This window comes from Monopterus albus, unplaced genomic scaffold, assembly GCF_001952655.1.
Source record: "Monopterus albus unplaced genomic scaffold, M_albus_1.0 scaffold55.1, whole genome shotgun sequence".
Classification (NCBI taxonomy): Eukaryota; Metazoa; Chordata; class Actinopteri; order Synbranchiformes; family Synbranchidae; genus Monopterus; species Monopterus albus.
This window is the reverse complement of record NW_018127935.1, coordinates 264,363-282,668: the sequence shown is the minus strand read 5'-3', so window position 1 is coordinate 282,668 and position 18,306 is coordinate 264,363. Positions and strand designations below refer to the sequence as shown.

Sequence of the window (18,306 nt, the reverse complement as noted above, 5' to 3'; positions counted from 1 at the left end):
TATATATATAATTTTTTTCATTTAAAAAGTTGCCTGTTTAGAAAGAAATAACATCTACATCTCCCTCAGTGAAAAATGCAGAGCAGACTGTATGAATATTCACTTCCTTTTCATTTCAGAAATTTTACTAAGGTCTCCTACATATTTTGGCTTGTCTAGTTAAACATGAGTCAGTTTTCGTTTGTGAGGAAAGAAATGATAAGGAATTGTCTTAATGCATCAAAGGTTTGACAATAAATAACAGAATTCGGTCTAATGGGAACAAATCAGTGTCGTTTATGATAACGATAATATTATTACACATAGGCTAGAACAGATAATAAATCTGAATCTGATTCTGATTCTAATGTACTACAAATATGAGTTTGAATGTTTAATATTTATATATACTGTAGATATACTATATTTAAAATAGAAATTATCAGCTATAACTGTAGACATTTTTTCAAAATTCTACATTGAGGGAAATCTGAACACAAAATGACAGAATAAAATCCCAAAGTACATAGTTTTAGACCTCTGTTTTAATAAGTTAAATGTACAAAAGATCAGTGACTTGATACTTTCAAGACTTTGTCATTAAGACAGAACGAACGGTCCCAATCAAAAGCCTCCCATACTTTTCATACTGCCAACCAGCTCTCAAAGAGACATGCTCCTAAATCACAGTACAGTCTACTGTATTACATCATTTTTAAAATCAGATTTATATATAATGTAAAAGAAATTTCATACAAAAGTGCAGAACAATATGTATTTACAGTATAATCTTTTTTCCATATAAAATCTTCAGTAAACAGTTGCTCACCTTATCAAGAAGCTTTCTGCTTTGGCAGTGAACACCGTTTACAAGCACATTCATATAAGGCACTGACAAGGGTCAAAACAGATTTGATCATTCTTTAAGTGCCACTGATTTATAGCGAGCCACTAAATGTCCAACATCAGTCCCCCAAGTCTGATTTTCATCTCATCTCCACTATAAAGAATACACCGTTTAGCTCTGTCTTCCCAGCTTGACCCTATTTGGTGACATATAGGTCACATGACATTATATACAGCTGTCAAGTGGTAATTAACTGACCCCTTCATATAGTGTGGAAAGCAAAGCAAAGGCAGGAGGTGACTGGATTACAACAAAATAAACACAAGTGAGACACTTCGTTCTTATGTCATGGTCTTCTTATAGTAACATAATTTGTTGTCAATGTATCTGGTTTGGTCTCTGCAGTCTGTTGTGCGTAAAGCTGCCATGACATTGAGATGGCTATAGTGACAAAGCAATCCAACATGTCTAATTATGAACTTTAAAAAAAAGCTTCTGTCTATGCAACTTTTCTTTGGCCACTTCTGAACAGAGTGAGGCTCGTTGTATAGGAAGCTGGAATGGATGTCACAGGCTCCAAAAGTAATGTTGGTATTGCTTAACAGTCATTGTACACTAATGCAAAGTTTGTTTTTTCATCTTTACACTGGAACAAACTAGACAGTCTTCTTTATGAAATAATATTAAAATACATCAAATAGAAAAATATCCTGCATGTTTCACTGCATGATATCAAAAGTGCAATGCAAGTCCTTCTGAATGCAGTTGTGAATGCTGACAAAATAGGGTAACGGCAACCCTCTAAGATGTTTTAAAAAAGACATTCTTATTGTAAGGCCTTGATGAAAATACATTTGGGTGACACTAGAAAACAAATGTGCTAAGATGTCTATGTGTCATATAAAAATATTTTACCATCTTGATTTCACTCAGCTGACTTAGGCTTATGAGTAACTTACAGTACTACCATATGTGATCAATGTAACCAGTTAATCACAATTACAAAGTGTCTGGCCAATCCTAGACACTGGTCGGCGGCAGTAGATGACTTCACTCCTTTCTCTACCTTGGGTCACTTTTCCTGCTCTTGTTAAAGGGCAGTAGTCAGTGTCTTGTGAGATTGATAAGTGTGTTCTTTTCAGTCCTCTCCTTGCTGTGATGCTTTGGAGGACTCCAGAGTTCTGACAGCAGTCAACCTGGCCCCTCGGTGAATAATCCTGGTTGAGCTAGTTGGTGAGAAATGCAGGGGTCCTGACAAGGCAGACACTGGTGATAGGTGGCAGGGCAGGAAGTCGGAGTGGTGGTGAGCCCTGGAGCCTGGTGATGAGGGGTCCCTGGGGACGGGGCAGGCCAGAGAGGAGGGAAGGTTGCTGGGGCCGTGGAGGCCTCACAAGGCAAGGGAGGGGAGGGATTTCTGCAGGCCTCAGAAACAGCCCTGGACAAACGGGTGGCTGAGCAGAACATCTGCAGTGGGCCGACACTTCTCCTCCACAAAAACCTGCCGCAGGAAGTCCCTGCACGTGTCAGACACGCTCTCTGGAAGCATGGGCTTTGTAGGCTGGGTGGCAATCTTAAAAATGGCTGCCATGGCCTCATACTCAGCCCATGGAGGTTTTTGGGTCAACATCTCCACAACAGTGCAGGCCACACTCCTGAAGAACAATAAGGAACACCAGAAATAATTATATTGGCATCAAATAATAATCTGTCAGCAGTTCAATGGAATCTTATGTTTGTAGTACACTTTATTTATTGTTGTATTGGGTTTGAACACAACATTAAAATATTGTAATTCAATGCATCAGCTCCATATACTGTGTCAAATAACAGAGTTAACGGGCAACAGTCAAACCTAAATTAAAAACAAAGGAATACATAAAAACAAATTGACTTTTTGGATTGCTGTACTCTTGTAATATTGCCATGGTGTTTCAAAGGTAGGAGGACCTCATGTCGTTAATTAAGGTTTTACAGAGGTATTTTCTATTTAAAATGACCACATGGATCTAAAAGACAAAAGCCTATTCTATTATAAAATAGATTAGATAAGTATATTTTTGTAGCCTTTCATAACAGTAGCAGTACGTACATAGTGTTAGCATCCAGTGGGCAGAACAGTGGATGGTATATAAACTGCTTTGAAACTGAACACTGCTGCATTGGATTATATTATATTTTACAGGTGTTAAGTCTGAATTATTCACCCTGCAAACAACTGAATTTATTACTATACTGCCCACCTAAAAAAATACTTTTTTGCTTCTGTGCTTGTAAAATACAACATCTTTGTGTTGTAACAGTCTAATATCCGCTTTGGGCCTCATCACAGTTCCATCTGACCTTATCCTTACCATACATCAGCTTTCCGTCCATATCCCTCCCCATTGATGACTTCTGGGCTCATCCAGTAGGGGGTGCCAGTGACAGACTTGATCCCAGTACCAGACATGCAGATGGTCTGGATACGTTTACTGGCTCCAAAGTCCCCTAGCTTCACGTTCCCAGAGGAGTCTCTCAGGATGTTAGCGCCTGTTGGAAGAAAACAAAATGAGCCCGGGGTTACTCGGCAGTCTCCTGAGGAGTGTCAGCATCCTACTTTGACAGTTTCAATTAATGTGGTTGGCCGTTACATTGTGGCTACTAAGTGCCAGCCTAAAGGGAAATGTAAACCTTTCCTGTCACCTAGCAAATCTGTGTGATGGAAGATCATCAGATTTATTTTTAAAATGCCAAAATATTATTTATAAAAATTCTACACTGACACAACTTTACAAACACTGAAGTTTATCTTTCTTTCACCTTTCTCACACTGGAAACTTTCCTCAATTATTTATACAGTTTAGAAGCTGAATTACTAAATACGCGGTCTGATCAACATGGATCAAACCACAACACCCTGCCGCCTCCTTCCTTAGTAATTTTCCAACATGTAGCTGTGTCTATCCCATTTCCTTCAGGCACTCCAATTGTTGTTTGATCAGTGACTAATGTACACCGCTTGCCACTCACACTCCACACCCACTGAAGGATGGAGCGGTGAAGGGAAAGGATTGAGAGACCATGTGACCTTTACTCTTCTAACTTCTTCAACTTGTTTCCACAGCCTGTGCATTTTGTTATAAGGATGTGAGACTTTCCACGACTTTCTATGATGCCCAGCTCTGTCCAAAAACCGCATGTGCTGACAGCTCTTTTACTCTATACAGAAAAGCTCTTGTGTGGAGAGATAAGCGTACACACTATATTACACATGAAGAGCATTTCTAAGTGGAAAATCCCACCCACATAAACTTTGTAAAAGCCCACCTCTGTCCTGTGAGGTCGACTATCGTTTTTCCCCACCAGACAGTATATTCCCCTCTTCTTGGCTGCGATTGAATGACTCCCAAAGCTGCAGGCAGCCAAACTAAAAGCTTTCCATCTGGTGTTGAACATTTTTAGACCAGCCAATTTCACCAGCATGAAGCCTAATATGTCTCAAAGGGTTGTTCTAAATAGCACATTTTTTCCAGGCTCATTCTGTAGACGATGAATAACCAAATGAGAAAACCGGAATAAAATAAATTAATCTGTGACAGCAACAGTTGCTGCAATATGGACCACAGAGTCTCATTTCTGTTTGCATACTGCATTCAAGTGTGGGTGTGCACTGGTTACAAGTCCAATTAACAACCCAACTCCCAGCCTTCGCCAGCTATCGGTTTCAGTTACCTTTGATGTCTCTGTGTACAATCATGTTGCTGTGCAAGTAGGAGACTCCTTGGAGAATCTGTCTGGTGTATCTCCTTGTCACCTTCTCTGTCAGAGCCCCATAGGCTTTAAGCTGGTCCTTTATGGAGCCCTGTAGAGACAACAACAGAGAGAGGAAAAAACAGAAAGCCAGTGTGAGGATCAATCTTAACTAGTACCGACAAAGTTGTAGGCTATAGAAGATGCACGATGGAGGTAACATGAAATGTGGGTGTTTCAGCTGAAGTGAGTTTGTTCCAAGCCAAGTGCAAAAACATAAAACAAGTATATAAACATAAAATGTGATTGAGTCCAAACACATTCAATATGCTGCATTTCCTGTTTTCAATTCCTAGGAACAAATGTCTGGTTCAGTAACACCTGTGACACACATTTCAACTGTGCACTTTCAGTTTCCAACAAGACACCATAGAGCCCCCTGGCTCCCAAAGGGATGTGGCGGGTGCGACCAGTTTTTTCACACACAAAGTTGGCTTTGGCATCTCCCTTCTGCAAGAACCAGCTCCGGCGAAACATAAACATTTCCCATTTCCAGACAATGTGTGACTAAGACACTCAGGACCACTCAGACAAAATAGCTCAGAAAATAAGAGGAACACAGGGGTACATAGGCCACAGCAGCTCATTAAGGCGCTCAGTTTGTGAAAAAATGATCTCATAAACTGAGCTGTTCTGCTGACATCAAGCAGTGAGGACATGTCTACTGACAATTGGCCACATTTCAGAATTGTTTATTAGCAGATGTGGCCTTTATAGGTTTGATTTTATGACCGTCTTAAAATGTCTGTGTATTTATCAACCCAACCAGAGCCACTCATAATATGATTCACTGTAGTAACTCAAAATAACTCGAGTTATATGCTTAAAGTTTATTTATTTTTTTGCCATCTTGGTATCATACTACAATGTGACTTGAAAAAGATGCACTGCAGAATACGCACCCCAGGCATAAACTCCACAAATATGGTGAGTTTTCTCTGGTCATGGTCCCGAAGACAACCATAGTACTGAACAATCCTCTCATGACGCAAATTCTTCAGCAGCTGAATCTCACACTCGAGAGCATTCACCTCCTACAGAGGAAGAGAGCCACAAAAAAGTGCTTGATTTTAGAAAATCAGAAAGCAATTCAGATATACAGATGTATATTCCAAACAGCTGTGAGCTTTTCCTCGCTCACCTTACTGGTTTCTTGACAGTCGGGGTCAAAGGGCACCTGTTTGGCGGCCAGCTCACGCCCTGTGTCAGCGTCATAGCAAAGATAGACCTCCCCAAATGCCCCGCGCCCCAGGAGCTTTCCCTGTCGCCAGTTCACTGGTGCACGTGGGCCTGTAGAAACAAACCAGCAGATGATGAAAACCTACCAGAAATCAGTTTTGCTTCTAAGTCCCCACAAGCAGCAGACAGATCAACTGTGATATACTGATTTGAGCAAGTATTAACCCTAAAGCATGCGTCAAGATCCACCAAAGTCACCACAGGGTCATTAAATAATTCCCACCGCAGACCCTTTTTGAGGGGGAAAACCCTGAGTCAAACCATGCTCAGCAGACAAAGTTTTAAACCCTGGAAAGCTCATCATGACACCTCTCATCTTCACAAGCCCAGACCCTGAGACTTTGTTTTGTAACAAGCTTCTTTGTGGCCAGGATAAATGGTCTGGTCGTGTGTGGGTGAGAGCAACACTGGAGACTGACAGGTTGACCACAGACTGCTGAGCCAAGCTTTTGTTTCATGACAAAACAGCAACCACTGACTGAATGAAGACAGACATGGCTCAGTCTGCAGCTTGTCGCACACCAAGAGGGGAATTCTGCCTGCTGGGATTTGTAGTGTTACTGTACATTATTAGCCTTTAGCTATCAAGCTCCTCTCCTATGGAACCAACTCCCAGTCTCAGTTCGGGAGGCGGACACCCTCTCTACCTTTAAGATTAGACTTAAGACGTTCCTTTTTGATAAAGCTTATAGTTAGGGCTGGATCAGCTCTCTCTCCCTATACTTCTATATGCCACCATTACACATTACTTTGTGTCTCCTCTCTCCCGTAGTGTGTCCTCTCTCTCTCCCTGTACTTTTCTGCAGGTTGCCCTGGCCCTGGAGCTCTACGTCTCTGACGAGCAGTCACCAGCCACATCGACCTGATCAGTGTTTGATTGTTGTGTCTTGTTGCTTTTCTTCTTTTGTCTCTCCTCTATCCACTCACCCCAACCGGTCGAGGCAGAAGGCCGCCCACCAAGAGCCGGGGTCTGTCGGAGGTTTCTTCCATTAAAGGGAGTTTTTCCTCCCCACTGTTGCCAAGTGCTTGCTCAAAGGGGATTTGTTGGGTTTTCCCTATGTAATAATATTGATAACAGTAAGGTCTAGACCTTACTTTGTAAAGTGTCCTGAGATGACTTTTGTTATGATTTGGCGCTATACAAATAAAATTTGATTTGATTTGATTTGATAATTCCTACTCCCTATTAGTACATACTACTGAACAACAAATAGATTTGACAGTCATAGAGTGTTTACTGGAAAAGAGATTATCTTTGTTTTGTCTCCATCCATAATGGTGTGACACATTTAAAACTCTAGACATGACAGTGTGTTTGACTTTTAACTGCTTAAGCAATCCATTCAAAGTACAGTACCACCCTCACAAATACTCACACTGCTATATTTCATCACTTTTATGTATTTTGTGACACACCCAGTTTCTTCAACTACTGTTAATGATTTTCTGCACATCCCTGGATGTCTTTCAACTATGAATGGGTATCACTTAAAACTTTTCAATACTCCAGTAAACACAATACTTGAGTTTTGTTCCTGATACCAGAATATTTTTTCAGTTGCTTACTTTGAGAATTATATTTCTCTCTCCTCTATCCACTCACCCCAACCGGTCGAGGCAGAAGGCCACCCACCAAGAGCCGGGGTCTGTCGGAGGTTTCTTCCGTTAAAGGGAGTTTTTCCTCCCCACTGTCGCCAAGTGCTTGCTCAAGGGGGATTTGTTGGGTTTTCCCTATGTAATAATATTGATAACAGTAAGGTCTAGACTTTACTTTGTAAAGTGTCCTGAGATGACTTTTGTTATGATTTGGCGCTATACAAATAAAATTTGATTTGATTTGATTAAACACTGCCAAGAAAACATTTTGCATTTAACAAAAGAAGCCCAAGTTGTCAAGTGTTATTGTCTACTTGCAATGAGTCATAAATGAACTAAATAAAAACCTATAATTGGCAAATGTATGGCTTTAAATCAAAATGCATCTGTCCATTACGTCTGCATCAGGTCCCAGTTTGTCTACAGAATCTGACCAAGATTACAAATTCAATGCCAGCTTTCGCCACCTGACAGTCTTTGACTCGTCCCAAAATACAGATACAGCAGATTATCTTTATTGTTGTCAAAGCCCACATGTGCTCATGACTTACATAAAAGGTATACAGGTTGGTCATATATGTGCTTATACATTATGAGGTTTATAATACTAAAGATAAAGGTTTGATGATCAGCCTAAACAAGCAGAAGAGAACAAGTCTGAACCTAAGTTCACCGCTGCGTTATCAGTCTGGGTTTATTATCCACAGGAACCAGAAAAATAGAACACCAATCAACAATAAAGACTCAGAAACAGAGTTTAATTAACAGCGTTTTAGGGTGAAACTTTCTATTTTGCTTTGCTGTTCCTCTATTCAAGATTTTAAGGGAACTCACACTTGGCTGTACCACGCTGGCAGCCCTTGTCAGTGGTCCGGCCCAGTGAGCGCAGGTCGCTATATTGCAGGGTGCTGTCTCCATTATAACTGCGTGTGCGACTGGAGGGAACCAACTGGAACAGGTTCTCTGCCGGCATAAAGCTCCGTGGAAGTGTCCTGCGACCTGAAAATGTACACATTTAATTAAAAAAAACATATTAATGACTTTACACACTGATCACTGCATCTTTTCTTTGTACTGTGAATGATTTTTATGCTACTTTACAAGAGCTGTGCTCTTGGCCAAGACTTGGGGCCAGCCAGAGCAGAGTGCCACTCGGTCTCACTTCCCCTCAGACAGGAAGCAGGGTGCTGTGTTTTTATACAAGTTCGAGTTCACGGCAGGGCAACGTAAATCACTGCTAGCCAAGGTTAGCCTCTGAGTAAGCAATTACTAGCAGCTGCCTGGAACAGCAAGCCAGCACTGCATGTACTAAAGCAACAGAGAGTGCAAAAAAAGCAGTGAACAATATCAAAAATACTTAATCTGTAAGTAGAATGAAATAGTAGAATGTGAGGAAGAGACACTGTAATGACTGAGATCCTTTACTGTCCATCTGGAGTGAAAAAAGACAAATCTGACCAGATGGGTGTGTCTCTATTGTCCTCTTTAACCACAGTAACATATCTGTGTCTATCTAAGCCATGTAATAATAGCGTTGTTGTTAATGCTATGCAAAACCGGTTTCTTACGGTCTCCATAATCCTTGCTGCGATTGGCCAACTGGAACTGACGAGGGAAAGTCCCTCCTTTCCCATGGCGACCTGAAGAGGGAGCAATGAGGCAACATTATCAGTTTAGAAAGTAACTGAAACCTCAAAAACTAGTCTTACTTTGCAATTGAAACATCTTTTTTCAGTTACAGAACTCAGTGTTACAAAGCTTTATAGTTTACCAGGTTTGTGTTTGTTCAACTCAGGTTTAACTGCTTTGAGCATGTCTGAAACCCAAACATGCTGATGCCTAAAGGGGATAACAGAAGTTGCCATTTCAACTGATCACATCTGAGAGACCCTACGTAGTTGTTGCTCATCTCAGCATATCAAATCAAAGTTGAGTTTAAAAGCAGAAGGATGGAACCCAGCTTTTCACAACCTGAGCTCAGCCATTGTATCGCCCAACTGCAGCCAACAGAGAAAATGAATACAGCTCACGTGTGTGCTAGTTTAGCCCTTAGCTCTGAAACCAGCAGTGCAGTAACTAAAGGCAGGTGGGGAGCACTGCTGACGCAGGCGAGCGCTAGCACACACACACAGTAAATGGAGAGCGGTGGAGCCACTCGCAATTATAAGCAGCTGTTCGGACAGATGACTGCCTCCCCTCGCGCTGTTTTTGTGGCTGTATCCCAGGGAGATGGGAGTTATTTTTTGTGTTTGGCAGCACATGATGGAGAGGAAAAATCTACTCACAGGGAATGGTAAACAAATACTGTAGCTCTCTTTTTTTTTACATCAGGGAAGGGCTGCTGCTAAAGCTATATGAAACTTATATGTTCCCAGTTTGCATACATAATGTGCAGCACTCCTTTTTTTTATTTACACCATGTGGTTGGTGCACAAACAAATAAAGGACCAGATTGAGGGAGCTGCTGTGGCTTAACTGTTCACAAGGATTAGTGTGGCGCTAGCTGTCATTCTGCTCTTTTTGACCTACGTTTGAAGGAAAGGGGACACACAGGGACCCCAGAGACAAGGTGTAGACGAGTATGGGGGCAACAAGAGGCAAGGGGGTGGAGGGCAAGAAAGTGTTAATGAAAAGACAGGAAAACATATTTGTAACCGGAGGTACATGAACAAGGGGTGTGGGATGGGAGGCAAAAAAGGAGGTGAAGAAAGGGTATACATAGGAGAGATGGGAAGATAAAGCAAAGAGACTTATGATATTGTCAATTCACAACCTCATGAGACAACAACCAAGATATTAAATATCTTCACAAAGAACCCATTCTTCATTTCAGGTAAACAGTCCTCGATAAAACCATCAAATAAAATCCTCCTCCTCTTTAATAATCTCTGTAAGGGACATATTCTAGGTAATCAACAGATATACATGCAGAGCTTAGTTCTTTTCCTGTGAAACTATGCACGTATAGTTGTGACAAAATAAAAAACAACAAACAAAAGAACCAACAAAACATTCTAAAAATGAAAAAGGTATCTGCACCTCTTTATTATCAAAAGAAAAGAAGAAATTTTTAGAAGTCCTGCTGTTTTCTCCTCTTACCTTTGTATTCATAGTTGATGTTCAGGTAATTATTGTCACGGTCGTTCTGTGAGAAAGGAGGGCTGAAATAAGACAACACAGGGGGAAAATTATTTCAGAAAATATTTGAGTCTGTAAATCCTCCTTAAATGACAAAGCCTTTTCAGAAGTGACTGTTGAACCTCCTGCATTATTAATAGCAGAGTGAAGTGTGTGGAGCTGAACTACTAAACTGGCAATGAAACTAGAATTTTCTCATTACATGTGTCGATGTATGTCCCACCCCCAACCTGCCACCCTTCCAGAACGTCTGTGGCCAGGTCCGCTCTGACAACCTGACAGTGACGTCTCTGCTGACCGCAGGGCGGCGCGGGGCCACAAGACCCTGTAAAGAGGCACGCATGCCCACTCGCAGGGAAAAGTTCCATGCACTTGTTTCCTGTCATTGTTCTGCAGCCTGGAGCCCAGATAAGCCTTGTGCAGGTAGAGCTGCTTCCGTACTCTCTCTCTCTCTCTCTCTCTCTCTCTCTCTCTTAACCTCACTCTTACTCACTTTTCTTTTCCCTTTGATTCACATTCAACATATTTACTCTTCCACTACTTCTCATTTTCTGATTTAATTTTTCCTCTCGTTCAGGATGTTTTTGCTTGCTCTCACATCTCCCACTCAGTCTCCGTGTGTCTTGTGCGTGATAATAGAGGATCCAGACATCTAGATAGGAGTTTTGTGGCTGTGGAAACAGCAAAAGTCCCCTGATTGCTCTTCCAACCCGGGCAGGGTCGTGGAGCTCTGCTGGCCTTTAACACCATTTGCAAACTTCACTGAGAGCCTCTGGTTGCTTCTGTGCATGTGTTTGCAACATGCATGCTCATGGGCAAGTGTGTTGACAGTGACAAACCCTCAGATGCAAACTAAGGTTCATATCTTTGTAAACAAAACGGGTCTGCAATATGAATGTGTATATCGTAAATATAAATCGACACACACAAGGGTTATAAATCACCAGACTGCAAGGTGACTCACCTGTCCAGTGCTTCATCGATTGATTGACAGCAGTTGGACAGTGAATTGTCAGTGCTTCCAAAGGGATCCGGCATCTGACAGAAATAAAAAAAGGAGTATAACTGCAGTGCATTTGGAGAATGTGGAGGGGCATAAGTACTGTAGGTCTAAATGCTGCATATAAATGTTCTAGTTGACAGTTCAGTTGAATCACTGTTGATCAGAACTAGTGCTGTGAGCTTCCTGTGAAAGACTTATCCTGATGTTAGAGGCCATACACTACCAGTCAAAGATTTGGACACACTTTCACATGGATTTGAACAGGAAAGTGTGTCCAAACCTTTTACTGGTAGCGTAACTACTGCCTCAGTTACTGTGTGATGAATCGTAAATGATAGAAAACAGCTTTATAATGTGGTCTGGGTTTAAAGAAAAGACAGTAAACATTAAATAATGAAATAAAACACTCACTTAGAAAAAGAAATCTGAAAATTTATGACAATTCTGTTTTTGCTTTATATTAAGAAGCCATGACAAGCATGATAGTCTTTCAATGTTCCAATAAAAACAAACAAAACAAACAGAAAAAACTATGGACAAGACCGATGTAGGCAAAGTCACTACAAAGCAGAATGAAATGCCTTCAAATGCATCCAACAGAAGCAAACAAGTCAGCCAAGTTAGTTCAAAATGCAAAACACACTTCAAAATAAAAATTTTCCGTGAATACTCATCATAATATGAGGAGTATGAAGAACATTTTCTCATTTACATTTTGGTCCAAGGTCTCTGGGATGAACTCCCCTTCACTGTGAATGCTGGTGTAGGAGCCCTGGCGAGCAATCTGCTGCTGTTCCTCAGGGACGCTGCCTGGAGGCGGGGACGTCCGACCTGTGTGCAGGGAACCTGAGAAGGTGACAGCATGAACGGGTAGAATGAGAAAAAGAAGAGCAGCAAAGACAGGAATGGAAAAAATAGTAGGTGCACAGGGAGAAGGAGAAATGTAAAATTGGAGAAAAAAGGAGAAAATGAGTGGTAAAGGCAAGAATGAATGGAGGGGAATGTGAAAGTGAGATGATGAGGAGATGAAAATGAGGGGCAGAGAGGTGAAAACAGCATCACGGTGTTATGCATGGACACAAGTTCAACGGTGCCAGGACTACGAGGGATGATTTACTAAACCACACTGCTGTCACCTCTGACCTCAATTACTGTGACAAACACTCCTGGCTGAGCTGCAGCAGAGACCGAGCTCTTGTCCTTGACAAGGTAAGAAGACCTACTGAAAGTCTGTTGCTGACTGTTCTGACAGGGATACTGTGTACGTGTGCAAAGTTTAAAGGGTAGCAAGATATATATAGGAGTGATCACAACATCAGAGTAAATGGTCTTTTCGTTGAGTGAAAGCTAAAACCCCGTTTTCTTCACAGCTCAGTTTCTTTCTGCCTCTTTCTCTCCTCCCCCCACTGCTGTACGTCATTGAGGTACCCAGGCTCACATCACATCTTCACTCAACCATTCATTGTGACTGCTCTCCTGTCACCTCTCATCTGCCACTACTCCTTCACTTCTATCTTTCAGCCCCTTCTTCTCTCTGAGTTGTGGCTGGCGAGGAACTGACAGAGACAGAGGATAATTCTACACAATTTATATGACTTGGGATGGTGACAGTGCTGATGTTATTGGAGCTGAGACTGGCGCTGACAGCAATCATAAAGCAGTTTCAGCTGCTATGCGAAAATGCATGTGTGACAGAGATTGGACCACGAGTCATTTCTGCGCATCTGAGGTTGAGATATGACTAAAACATTGACCTTTCTGGACAGACCTGATATAACGCCAGTGAAAAGATTCAGACAAGGGAGAGGGTAGGGGGGGTCAGTATTTCACAGGGCAAAATAAACCTCAATAACCTAAATGGGGAAACAGCTTTCTTTACTATGTCCAAAGGTAAAAGTGGCAGAGAGGTGAATGCAGAGACTGATGTGCGTTTCTCACCTGTCGAGTGTTTGCGCACCCTCTCTGAGCCCTTGAGCAAGGTGCCTTTTAAATCTCCGAGTGACCGTGATGACCTCATCTCGCTCTGTTTGTCCCTGCTGTTTACCTGTAGGTACTACAAAGGGAAACCATATAGCAATTAAGAAAAAGAGACCAAAATCAGCTGAGGAAGTGAGTACAACATTTTCCAGTTACATGATCGTGTCTTAGAAGACGCTTGTTTCATCTAAGTTACTCATTTCAGCACAGTAGCTCGAAATCCAAAGGCCGCATGATTAAGTTTGCTTCATACAGCCAGTTTCAAATTGGCAGCAAGTCAGTTCTTTGTTATCATGGTTGTTATGGATACAATTTACACAATGATAAACTGTGACTGAGTTTTTGTACGATGTGCATTGTGTGTGTCGGTAGAAATACTGCTCTGTAAAAGGAGCACACTGTTAGTGACTCACATGGTTATTCTTGGGGGTCTTAAGTAGTATCCTGAGAAGCCCATTGGTCCCCGAGCTGCACCCCAATGCCAGCACCGCCTGATCCAGGTCCTCCTGAGTCTTCAGGGGCAGCAGCAACTGAAAAGGACAAGAAAACATTCAGCAGAAGAACTTTTACTACCCACTGATGAAACTAATGTTGCAATAGATCCCAGAGTATTAGTTGCTTTTTTGTTTTATTATCTCTTCATGCAACATTCTTAATTAGGTTCGTAACAGCAGCCGAGGATCTTGACCACATGACCGCTAGTTGTCCTTTTACCTCTTTCTCCATAAAGAACATGTCCATCTGCTGGCCAAAGGCCTCAGTCACTTTCTGCAGCAGCTCCTTGATCTTCAGCGGCCTCTGGAACAGGATGATTCTAGGAAGCAGAGAAGGGCAGGGTCAAAGGTCAGAAAAAGAAGCTGGCATCGTATCTAGCACCAGCTTTCACAGGCTGAGCCATAAGGTGAATCCCAATTCCTTTATTTTATTGTTCCTTGATCCCCACTCGGCCCCAAAGTCGCTCCCTGTTCACCATAATGAAGGACATCCCAGCTCTCTTATTTCTGCTCTGAGGAGCCAGGAGGCTGCCTGGACATATACAAGTGCATCGTTCACAGAATTCTGTGATGGACTGACATGGCCTTTTACTGACAGTTTGTGACTGGATGCTTCAAATGAAGGACTGGAGGAAAGGATATCTCATGTCAGTGAAAACATGTTTACTCAATTCCTCTACCTTAAAAAAAGAGAAGCTCAGTTTTTCTATTCTTTGTAGCTTTTCTGGTTTTCTAACATACATTTGGATTGGATGAGCATATCAGAACAGGTCAGCAGGATCAACAAGAAAAGCTACCAAAATGCTAACATGGCAGTAATCAATGCACCAGAGTAGACCCCTCTGATTTAAATATAGTGTATGTATTAAAGTTCACCTACGACTGAGTGAGCACATTAGTCTGTGCGGGTCCAAGCTTATCAGCAAGTGTTTACAGTGAGTATTTAAACGGATATGTGTGTGTTGGCAAAACTCCTTACGCATGAGTGTTTTTCCCAATCAGTGTGTGCATCAACCACTGTTTCAACACCACTGGGCCTCTCCACTAAGCCAGCACAAAGGCAGATGGGAAACTTCCTGAGAGGAAAGGGGAAAAAATCTGGAGCGGCAGCAAAAGCAGCAGGATGTGTGTCTTTCCCTCCTCTTTTAAAGAGTGACAGAGTGAAAGATAGAGAGACGCAGAGGTATTTACAGACTGTGGGAGGAAAAATAAAGGAGAGAGCCTGTGAAAATAAAGGAAACAAAAATAAAGTGATTCTCTGCGGCATTTCATTCTCCTCCCTTTTCTCTCTACTTTTGAAGAATCTTTCACTCCACCATCTCCTTATAGTATCCTGAAAGGACTTGTTTTAATCCCAGCATTTCCTCATCAGAGAAAGCTCTGCCTATCTTAATGACTGCTCGTTGGTTACCTCATTTGAGGACAGGATTCTGGGAAAAGGGAGGCCTGCAGATCAGAGGCGAGCGGCGGCACAGCTAAACGCTCTCTGTCTCCGTTTATACTCAGTGATGATGTGTCTGATAAACAGCTGGAGAGATGTGGAGGCGGTGGGGGGAGTATGAGGATGCTGCTCCTAAAGATATGGCTTTCCTTCATTTATGCAAGCATGTCCACACACACACACACACACACACACACATAGTATAAAAGTATTCTTTCACACATCTCAGCACATTCTCTGTCCCTTTCTCTCATGGACATAATCACAATCATATACACACAGAATAATGGTCTGGCTCTGTTTCCTTACGCTCTGGTAGGAGACCCTGAGGCAGAGCCAGGGGAAGAGAGAGCTACAGCTCCTATTTCCTGCCTCAAACCTTCAGTGTTTGCCAATGAAAAGAGAGACCGTCCAATTAGATTCTATTGTTGACAGACAACGCTGTTATCCTGAGTCAGGGACTCCTGCCCTGAAGTGCTGTGGACACTGCTCTGATATAACATGTAACTGAACCTGGTGCTGCACCTTAGATTATTAAGATTTCTGATGAAAAGCCAATAGATCTGACTACATAATGAGGCTTTTTATGCAGTGGAATGGTGGGGTTTGCTGCTCTGTAGCTCAGGTTCAAACATATCTCGAAAATGATGAAGAAATGAGATCAGTTCCCTTTTATAAGGTTTTATGAGATCTATGATAGCGGTTTTATTTATGACCACCTGACTAGAGACAGAAATTAATGACTAGTTTTCACTAACACTACAGTAGTATGCATCTTTGGTTGATGCTATGCATAATATTACCACTGAGGGCCAGTGGCACCAAGCTGTAAACACAATGACATATAATCCCCTTTTAAGTTGATATGGGTAGCTTGCTTGTCTCTTGACACATCCAGCAGACATGAAGCATCATTAGCAGTTATTTGGAGTCATGTTTTTGTCCATCCAATGAATTTAAGTCCAAACTTTACTTCTCTTTTGGATCTGTTTTTGTTCTTGACCAGCTCCTTTCAAAACTATCTGGGTCTTTACCTGCTAAATGCTCCAGTATATTCATAAACTAACTTTGTCTGTTTGGTGATGAGCAGGTTTACACAAGTTTTATCGGGCCTTTTCTACAAAATAAAATAAAAAAATTGTTGTCTGCTGATAGAAGCACCACAACAGAGAAGTTACAAGCCAGAACGCCAAAACAAGAAGCTGAAAAAGATTAAAACACTCTGTAGAGGTTAGGGGGAGCTGCAGAGATTGTGATCATTCTTTCTGCGTTTGTCACTAGTGACCCTGTTTACAAGCTCAGGATATCCTGATTTCCAAAACAGGCCTCAAATAAAGTGAATATGGTCAGAACTCGGACAAGCATAATAGAGTATGCAAAATAACGAAAGAAAGTGAAATTAAAAAAACAACAAAGCCTTTTCAAATCCATGAATGGTGTCTTCCCGTGCGAGCTGTTGTCTGTTCCAAGAGAGCACTGCGTGAGGAGAGCTTGTGAGAAAGAGAAGGCTGTGAGACGAAGAAAGAAAGGAAGGCAGAAGCGAGGAGAGACAGCAGCATGAAAAACTCATCTCTTCCTCAGCAGTTGCCAATTAGGGCTTTGAAAAAGTGAAGAGGCACAGTGTGAAGCTGTACTCGGCTGGAAGACAGCGCTGTTTCGCTTCTCTTTCTCACTCCTGTGAGCCTGAGGCTTTCTAATCACAGCTTCACAGAATGCCTGCTCCCCTGGTCTATATTATGAAGAATCAAGGCAATTACTGTGTTCTAGTAGGTTCTGGTCAGTCTCCCTCGCCCTCCCTGATGTTTTTTCCACTGTAACAGTACACTCTGTATTTGTCATTTTCTGCCTCAGGAGTTATTTGGAGTCTCTCTGTAGGTAGTTGACCAAAAGTTTCACCGGGGCAAAATCTATCTGTGAATATGGATGTTTCCCAGAATGCAAAGCAAAAGGCCAGACAAGGACCTGGGCTACTCACAGAGCCTCCATAGATGGAACTGATGAGGCTACAAGGCAAAATGAAGCTCAGCACCAAATAAAGCCTCCTGTTCAAAAGATATGTTATTTATACCAGGGGCCTCACTTTCAAAGTGCTTCAACATAGTAAACAAACTGTAAAGCACCTTGGTGGAAAAAGTACTAACACCGTCTCTAGACAGAGTGAGTATAACCACAGACTGCCTATAGTCGCTGGTGTGAGGGAGCACAGATGGCTGCTGGGTGAAGGATGTGGAAGACAGAGGGAAAGCACAAGAAAACACAGGAGATGAAGTAATAATTTGGGGTGTGACTGGAAGCCTGGACACTGAACTGAAATACTTGGAGTTCCCTCTGTCTTTATGCTCACTCCCTCTCTCCTTTATCCCCTCTCTAACGACCATTCCGAGTCTAAAACACAAGGCCTCGGCTAAATGTCAAAGCAGGAATTTTCATTTTCTTTATGCTTCTCTGGCATGTAACTGTGATTTCCCTTAGACACAAAATCCCAGGAATGGAAAAGCATAACAAAAATGATCAAAACTAAAGGGTTAAATCAGAGGAGAAGAAAAAACATACTGAATTTCCAACATACCGTTTTTCTCTTTCATGCTCCAGCTTGACTCTTAAATCCTGTTGAGAGGAAAAATAAAGGCACAGGGGAGTTATGGAAGTGGAACATTAAAATGATTTATGGTTGTATTCAAAATTTGGGCTGAATAGTTAAGTGACAAAAAACATAAAGATACAGTATGTGTTTTCTATTGCTGTTGCTGAATTGTATCCTGCAATACAATGACAACATACTATGTCTTTGCTCCACAGATGG

General features: G+C 41.9%; 1 protein-coding gene across 2 annotated transcripts in view; it reads right to left on the bottom strand.

Moving 5' to 3' along the window:
* Positions 1-520: 520 nt before the first annotated feature.
* Positions 521-18,306, bottom strand: part of map3k22 (mitogen-activated protein kinase kinase kinase 22) — a 34,737-nt gene continuing 16,951 nt past the window's right edge. For both annotated transcript variants that reach the window (XM_020602336.1, XM_020602337.1), the window contains 14 exons: positions 18,073-18,110; positions 14,283-14,382; positions 13,982-14,098; positions 13,530-13,644; positions 12,304-12,437; positions 11,553-11,626; positions 10,550-10,611; positions 9,019-9,090; positions 8,285-8,449; positions 5,757-5,905; positions 5,518-5,649; positions 4,538-4,667; positions 3,178-3,355; positions 521-2,478 (listed from right to left, as the gene is read on the bottom strand). In XM_020602336.1, coding sequence (XP_020457992.1) covers positions 2,250-2,478; positions 3,178-3,355; positions 4,538-4,667; positions 5,518-5,649; positions 5,757-5,905; positions 8,285-8,449; positions 9,019-9,090; positions 10,550-10,611; positions 11,553-11,626; positions 12,304-12,437; positions 13,530-13,644; positions 13,982-14,098; positions 14,283-14,382; positions 18,073-18,110 — 1,695 coding nt within the window. In that variant the 3' untranslated portion in view covers positions 521-2,249. The remainder of the gene's footprint in view (positions 2,479-3,177; positions 3,356-4,537; positions 4,668-5,517; positions 5,650-5,756; positions 5,906-8,284; positions 8,450-9,018; positions 9,091-10,549; positions 10,612-11,552; positions 11,627-12,303; positions 12,438-13,529; positions 13,645-13,981; positions 14,099-14,282; positions 14,383-18,072; positions 18,111-18,306) is intronic.